This window comes from Parus major, chromosome 11 (assembly GCF_001522545.3).
Source record: "Parus major isolate Abel chromosome 11, Parus_major1.1, whole genome shotgun sequence".
Lineage (NCBI taxonomy): Eukaryota > Metazoa > Chordata > Aves > Passeriformes > Paridae > Parus > Parus major.
The window spans coordinates 10,313,655-10,321,864 of NC_031780.1; the positions used below are offsets into that span (position 1 = coordinate 10,313,655).

At 53.2% G+C, this 8,210-nt stretch overlaps 1 protein-coding gene across 1 annotated transcript in view; it reads left to right on the forward strand.

The window, feature by feature from the left end:
• Positions 1 to 7,619: 7,619 nt before the first annotated feature.
• Positions 7,620 to 8,210, forward strand: part of IRX3 (iroquois homeobox 3) — a gene marked incomplete at its 3' end in the record, with an annotated part of 1,658 nt that continues 1,067 nt past the window's right edge. Inside the window, exons 1-2 of the mRNA XM_033517283.1 lie at positions 7,620 to 7,841; positions 8,020 to 8,187. Of these exons, the coding sequence (XP_033373174.1) occupies positions 7,620 to 7,841; positions 8,020 to 8,187 (390 nt within the window). The remainder of the gene's footprint in view (positions 7,842 to 8,019; positions 8,188 to 8,210) is intronic.

Here is an 8,210-nt window from a genome sequence, read left to right on the forward strand (position 1 = left end):
CGGCTTCTCTCTCCCACGGCCCCAGCTCCGGTTTGGGGGTTAAACCTGACAAACTTTCCACCCCAATCAAGTTTTAGTCTTTGGTGACTCCCCCCGTGTCCCGCTCCCGATGCCAGCTGAAGGCGACAAAAGCTGCTGGGAATCATAACATGTCACTGGCAGAGATGTGGAAATCGGCCATGGAGAGAAGAGCGGATAAAGCGGGCCGTAGGCCGCCGATGCAGGGAGCTCTGGACATGCTCCCACCATCGCCTCAGTCACTTCCCCTCACTTGCTCACGTCCAGGACACTCCACGGAGCCTCCCTGGGCGGCAGAGCCCGGCTCCTGCCCTCCGGGGAGGTTACAACAGCTTATTTCCTTCGCTAAATGCTAACACCACCTGGTTATCTGCCAACCATAGCGCACTGGGGTGTTGGTAACCTCCCTCAAGTGTTTGGGAGTTTTTATTGCAATGTCGCGATGTGGCCAGGAGTCGAGGGGACCCCGAGGGAAACGGCGCTGTCCCGGTAGGGCCCGGACATCCCGACCCGGCGGGGCTCTCCCCAAACCCACTCCCTGCAGTTCCATCCGGCGTTATTGCAGATCCAGCCTCTTCCACCGAACAACAGATGCAGCCTCTAATGCAAATATTGCCATTTCCCTGCTGAATTAGCCTTGTCACTTAGCCCAGAAGCTGGCAGCGTTAAGCCAGCTTGCATTTTAATTTGGCCCTGAAGTTACTTATTTCATTATTGATCAAACATAATGCTGAATCAATGTTCATCTTGTTACCTGGGCCATTTCCATGTAATACAGTGATAGCACTGCCTGGAGTTACTCATTCCCATCCCAAAGTGACTTTACCATAAAATCAATGCTTGTTTGTTACTGATATAAGGCAGCATCCGTGGGATGAAGAGCGAATAAAGCAGTAACGCCACAGCGATCTGAAAGTTTGGACGGAATATGTGCGCGAATAAAGACTTTAGTATTTAAATGTATTTTATCGGCATCAAAATCATCCTAGCCAGGCCGATGGGACAGAAAATCTCAGGCTGCAAGATGACGGGCTTTGATACTGTAGGTGTTGCCATTTGTAAACGCTACCTGGGACCTAATGGGGGAATCGTTTCTCTACCCAGAGTATCATTACACAGCAGATGTGGGCTGTAAGCTCTTCCGGGAAGGGACTGTTTTGCAAAAATAGTAATTAATACAATAGTAATTAATGATTGTGTCACAAGATTAGACTCCGCGCAGTGTTATCTTCAGCGCAGCTGCTGCTCCTTTTCTTTGCTTGTATTTTCCCCTCCAGCTAATAAACTCAGTTACAAATTACACGGAGCCATCCCCGGCTCTCCCATGTGGCGGCCGGAGAGTGCTGGAACACCCCACGCGAGGAATGCCCCGTTTCGCTGCCACACGGAAAACCTCCGGAGGTGTCGTTTGAGCTGCATTTTCCACGCACGGCCCCTCCAGCCGCCCCTCTCCCCGCTCTACACCGGATGCACCGGCCCGAGCCCGGGAGAAGACACCTCCCGGTGGGCTGGGGACGAGGGAAGGGGGTATCCGCCGGGAAAGGCAGAGAGATATCCTCCCAGGGCGGCGGGCAGGGCGTGGGGAGCTGCGAGCCCCCGCAGTGCCGGGCGGGACCGGCTCCCCGCCGCACCGTGCCCGAGGCTCCTCCGAGGGCGGGCTAGGGAACGGACCAGCAAGGAGCAATAATCCGGGTTTAAACCCGCCGGTAAAGCTCGAGAAACCCAGGATACCCTCCGCTCGCGTTTAAAAAAGGCTCCAGCCCTCCAGCTGCTCCGGAGCCGGTTTCGGAGCCGCGGACATCCTCTCAGCAGCGGAGGAAGGTGGGCACGGTCCCGGGCCGAACGATAAGAACCGAGGCTGCAGACGAGGAAAAGGCTGAGGAGAAGTTCCCCGCAGCTTTGCGCAGCGCCGGGACCGGCCCCGCCGGACTCACAGAGCCCCGCTGACACCGGCAAGGCACCGGCCACTCATTCCCATGGGCGATGGAAAATCTAACTGGGCACATAAAATATATTGGCATAAAATTAGTGAATTGCACTAACAGATTGTAAATCACCTAAACGGTCAAACCACAGATATGAATCACAAATTCCTATAAAGATTAATGTTTCCTAAGATTCACGGCAATTATGCCGTTTTTGGACAAAAGCCTTTTCCCAACCTATCACTCCTGAGCACTGTTTTGTTTTAGGTTTCTTTTTATTGAAGTCTTTCCAGGTTTCGGTGGGGTTTCTAATGAACGATTTACCAAAGGAAAGGTTTTATTAACACCTCTAAAAAGTATAAAGTTTAAAGGCAGAGAGAAAGGGAGCAGATCGGAAGTTGGGTAACACAATATACTGACCTACTGGCAACAGTCCGAACGTAAATCAACAAAGCACTACAATGGTGGGGGGAAAGTCAGAGAAATGGAAGGGCGAAAAAACCCACCAAGAGGCCAGTTTTGCCCCGGCGGTAGCCAGACTGTGCTCAGAGCTGCCCCAGCAGCCTTCGGCATCTGCTAATAGCCCCTTACCTTTGCTTACCCCCTTGTGGTACACACCGAAGCCTGAGCTGCTTAAAAGCGGAAGAAGCAGGAGGAGAACACGCCTGTGAGCAGAAAGGGGGCATTATTTCTCGAGGAAATAGGTTGGCAGGAGGTGTACGGGACTTCAGGTCTCTCAGGCACTATTTTTCCCTTCTCGCCTCTGTTCAGAACTGGAGATAATAGTTGGGGCTGCAGGTACCGGAGTCTGTTCTTATTCAATTTCCCTAAATGGCCTGGAGAGCACTTAAAAGCCCGAAGAGCTTCTGGGCAGCATTTTCTTATTAACTAATTTCACTTCGATCCTATTAAAGTGTATGCTTTCTAACCTTCAAATGAACCTCTCCCTCCCCCTTCTAAAACAAAGCCAATACCTTTTAATGACAGAGTAAAGCTTTTGAAAATGTTGCTAGCTCCTCTCCTGACATTACAGAACGCGTGGCACATTCACAGCCGCGGAGCACCCACTCTTGCTGCCGGCCCTCCCCGCACCCACAGGACCCAGAGCACCCTGCTCGACGGCCCCAGCGCCTGGGAAGGGGCGGTCGAGCCAAGGGGAGCTGTGGACAGAGGGCGCTAGAAAATGAGATTGGGCAGATTTGCCTTATTTTTCTTTGGGAAAATCGCAGCAATAATGGGTTTTAAATGGATACATATATTTACCATTTCAAAAGGGTTCTGCTGTTTCCTGGTAAAGCTCACCACAAATGGTAATAATAAAAGACGAAGTATTTTTTTCTCACCTTAGGTCATTAGATTTACAGACAAGGTACTTAATCATTTTAGCTCCCCAAACCTTGAAGGAAAGGCACGAACGCACTCGTGTCCCTTTCTATTCTCCTCCCCCTTCTGAAGAAACATGCAACGGGAACAGAGACAAAACAGTTGCGGAGGCTCGAAGAATGTCTCCCTTTAGTAGTTTACTAGTAGTAGTAGTACTACTGCAACAAATAATAGTTGAGTTGACGTTGGCTGCAGTGTGTGGATTGTCAGTGGCCTCTTCCCAGTTTTAACATGAAGGGTCATTAATTGTGTTTTCTTTCCAAATCAAATGTCACTGCAATTAACAGATTCTGATCAAGAGACTCCTTTCAGATTGATTCCATATGTGATAAGGAATGTGCAGCTTGTTATCTATCTGTCGCCTTGGAATTATGGAAAAGCTTCAAACGTGTAATTTGAAGAGTCTTTTACCCAGCGCTTTGATCTTTCCCTCTATTTTTTAACTCTTGTTTTACTGCCTCCCTTCTCATAATCCCACTTGTTTGTTTACCCCCCTTTCCCCAGTGGCTGTGTCCCGTCCCTCGTGTGCTGTGGCACGGCGCAGCTCCCACCCTGCCCGCACCCCGGCACCCCGCGAGAGTCATCCTGAACCCTCAGCCCTCCCTACAGCTCTCCCACAACTTCCACCGAGCAGCCTTCGGCTCCTCAGACGGGCACTGCGGCAGAGACAGACACCCCGGGGCCAGGGCCACCTCCGTCCCCGCGGTCCCCCGTGTCCTGGCGGAGAGGGGCGCGGCGGGGCTTGAGCGACAAGAACCGAGAGGAGGGTCCCGGGGGCATCGGGGCGGGTGCGATGCTGCCCACGGAGGGTGTCCGGTTCCGCAGCCCCAGAGCCGACCGCGGGATCGGGGACGCCCCGCGGCCGCCGGAGGGAGGTTCGGTTTTAACTCGGCGATGCTGTGAGCCACCGGGAGAGGCGGGAGGAGAGGCCGGGGGGAGGGCGGGCGGGGGTGTGTGTTTCGGGTGATAAATCAGGACCCGCTCTCCCTGCTCTGACAGGTCCCGGCCAGGAGACACGTGTCTGGCCGGCCGAGGAGCGCTCCGCCGCCGCGGCTCCCCGGGGGCGGCGGCCGTCGGGCCCCGCGCCGCCGCTCCCCTCGTCGTCCTGCAGGACCGGCCGGCTCCAGCCTCTCCTTCTCATCTCCCTTCGGCTCCAGCCAGGCAAAGCGACCCCCGCTCGGCTTCGCTCTTCCCCTGCTATTTCCTCGTCCGTGGGGAACGGCCTTCTCTCCGTTCCCTGCTCGGCTCCCGTGGCCGCCTCCCGCTCGCCTGGCCCTGCCGAGCTGCTCTCCTGGCCCGGCACCGGCTGCCCCTGGGCCCGCGCTCGTCCCGTCCCGCTCCGGCCCCCGCTGCCAGAGGCGTGCGGCGCTTCTCGCTGTGGGCATCGCTCCCGCAGCCTGGGAAGACGTCTCCTTTCCTCTTTCTCGTCCCCACCGTTTGCTGTCTTCTCCTCTTTCTTTTCCCTCCCTCTCAGCTAAGAATGGCATCCCTTACAGATTTCTCCTCCTGTCCACTCGGTACAGCTATGCTTCCTCTCAGTTTCTTTCCCATTAATAAAACATCCCTCACCCTCACCCTGACCTGGGTCCATTTGCACCCATAAATTTCTCTCCTCCCTTGTCTCCCTCTCGGCTGCCCACCGCCACTTACCCGCGGCAGCCCCCTCCCGGCTCCGGGGACACCCCCCGGCCGTCCCCACACCAGCACCGCTGCCGGCGGCTCCCACGGGGACGAAATCGTATTGATTGTGCTGTTGATTAAAAATCAGAAAATAATCCCGCCAGCTTTGACACTCCGCGCCAGACGTGCAGCCACAAAAAGACGGGTCCGGTTTTGTGGGACACGCGTGTACCCCCGTGGCCGCGTAACACCAGAGCCGCGAGCACGACCGCATCAAACGGCTACCGATCGGCAATCCCAAGTGTCACATCCGCCCCTCTTCTCTCCGAAGTAGATATTTTTAAAAGTTGTTGTCTGCACCCAAACTCTCCCCCGACCCCCTCGACATCGCGTCGCCCCAGCAGGCGCTGCCTCTGCAGAAAAGTTTAAAGTACATCAGGACGTGGCGTTAGCCGCCTGTTTTACTTTTGAGTAAAAAGGAAATAAACCTATAACTGAATTTAATATTTTTATCTCCCTTGCTTTGTACTATCAAAAGCACCAACGCTGAATAGAAGAAAATAAAATCCTCCAACCCAGAGTTGTTTTGCACTAGATTAGCAGATAGGAAATGCTATAAAGATGAACTTAATACGATTAGAGATGTTTCCTACAGATTTTCATATATTGATTCAGGGAATTTTAATTCTGGAGCTTGCTTTGCTATAATCCGCATTTATTACAAGCTGATACAGTTTTATTATAGCAAGCTATCAAGGTCGATTCCTTTAACTGCATAATCTGACATGAATTTCATTTTTAAAGAAATGTAGTTATAAAAATCCATACTGTGGGCACAGTAGTTATATTGTACCTAAATCATATTTTAAAGGCAGTAAATCCAGAGAGTATTTAGGAAGAGAGTGGAATACGGTTAAACGGCTCTCCTTCAGCCGCAACTCCTCAAAAGACCTTTCAAACTTTTTGTTTTATTTAAACACGGAGTATTTTAAAAAGTAGATAACGCTAGCAGGTTCAGCTCTCCTCTCCCCACAGGCTGTGTGAACTTTTTAGGTTCCAGCCCAGGCTCTTCCTCTGGCCGCAGCAGCGGAGCAGGGCGCACCGGCGCTTGCCAAAGACGCGCCGTGATTGAACTGTATTTTAACTACTCTTAAAAGGCTAAATTGCAACTCATGCTGGTTTCAGAGAAGGAAAAGGGGGGGGGGGGGGGCGCAGCAACAACAACATCAATAACAAAATCCAAACCGTAATTTAAAATGTGTGGATCATAAAAACCCCAAACCCTATTCTGTAATTAAACCGTATCTTGACTCCTTCCCAATGGCTCCTTACAAACCCGTGCCACTGCTCCCTTTGCAAATGTTGCACGTACCAGGTACTTCCTTCTTAGCCTTGTAGTGATTCAGAACAGAGGGAATAAGCAAAATGATCATAAATTTCCTAATTAGAGATTTCGCACCAAGACAAAAAGGTGTTAATGAGTTTAATTCCAGTGCCTGTCATTGTCCCTTTTTTCACACCACTTATTTACTAATGGCCCAGAGGGCTGCTCCCGTCTCTCCTTTGTTAAGATTTTAATTTGCCTTCTTTTCTGCCTTTGATGTAAAATTGTGACCTACAACTCTTTGAAGTCCCTTATTAGGAGGAAAATTAACTTAGCTTTTCCACTGTATCTGCGCACTGTTAGCCCAGACAAAATGTAGAGAACCCCTTAAAGATCCAGTACATTAGGAAAATTTTCGAGGTAGTTCTGGAAATGCAAATTTAAAAAAATGCAATAGACTTTTAAATCTGTATTAGGAGGTGCAATATTCGCAAGGGCCAGAGTGGGGGAAGGGAATAAGGGAATATCTTAATAAAGAAAACAAAATTTATCTGGGCAAGGAAAGCTTGTAAATCTAAAAACCTGAGAAGGGGAACTGGGGGATGGTGTTGGTGTGAGCCTTTATTTTTAAATGTCACAACTTTTCCCTGTCCCTCTCGTGTACTGCTCACAAATGACACCCTGGCTTCCTACGCTCTGGGTGAGGGGGGGCTAAGGGAGAAATTATATCTAAATCTATCTCTATATAATTAGAATACCATGAGGCAGGGTTAAACCTTTGTAAAACACACGACTGATTGGCGATCGCTAAAACGAGATTTGAAAGCAACTCAAATAAAAGATCGCGACGTCAGTAAACAGATTTAGAAAAAAAAAAAGGGGGGGGGGGAAAGCAGCTAGTGACAAACCCGGCGAGAGCGAGCTCTGGGCATGAGAGAGAGAGGGAGGCAGAGGGAGAGAGAGACTTAAAAGAAATAGGAGGGGCTTGTGAGAGACTAGAAATGTCAATCAGAGCCCAGAGTCCCAATAATCTCAGGCAATCTGTTAGGACCTGACCTGGGTCCACTCAGATCAATAGGAAAAGTGAGAGAAGAAAGAAGCGATCGGATCGTTTACTGCGGCGGCCGAGGACAGGAGGGAGCCCGCGGCCTCCGCGCACCCCCGGCTCCCCCCCCATGTCTGCCGGAGTTTGCGGGAGGCGCTGAAAGTGCGGGCGGCCGGCGAGGGCGAGCGACCCGGCTCCCTCCTCCGCTCCCGGCCCTGCTACTTTCTTCCCTTTCTCTCCCTTCTTCCTCTCGTCTCCCCCCCTCCTCTTCCTCCTCCCCCCTCCCCTACCCCGCTCCCCCACCATGTCTTTCCCCCAGCTGGGCTACCAGTACATCAGGCCGCTTTACCCGGCGGAGCGCCCGGGGAGCGGCGGCTCCCGCGGCGGCGCCGAGCTGGCCCCGTCCGGGACCCTCTCCAACGTGCTCTCCTCCATGTACGGCGCGCCCTACGCCGCCGCCGCCGCCGCCCAGGGCTACGGAGCCTTCCTGCCCTACGCCGCAGAGCTGCCCATCTTCCCGCAGCTGGTAAGAGGTCCCCGGGGCTCGCCGCTCGCTCCCCGGGGCGCTCGGTTCGCGCTGGGGATCGGCCCGGGGGGAGCCGGGGAAGACGCCGGGAGGGCTGTCAGGGGAGAGACGGGCGCTATCGCCGCCCTGCCCCGGAGAGCCGCCGGAGAGGGGCAGGGCTGGAACTGCGGCCCCGCAGCGTCCCCCCGCTCCGCCCGGGGTTTTGACGGTCGCGGGGACCGGCCCCGGCAGCCGCCGGCCCCGCCGCGCACACATATACTGGCTCAACGAGCATCGGAAAAATCCCTACCCCACCAAGGGCGAGAAGATCATGCTGGCCATCATCACCAAAATGACCCTCACCCAGGTCTCCACCTGGTTCGCCAACGC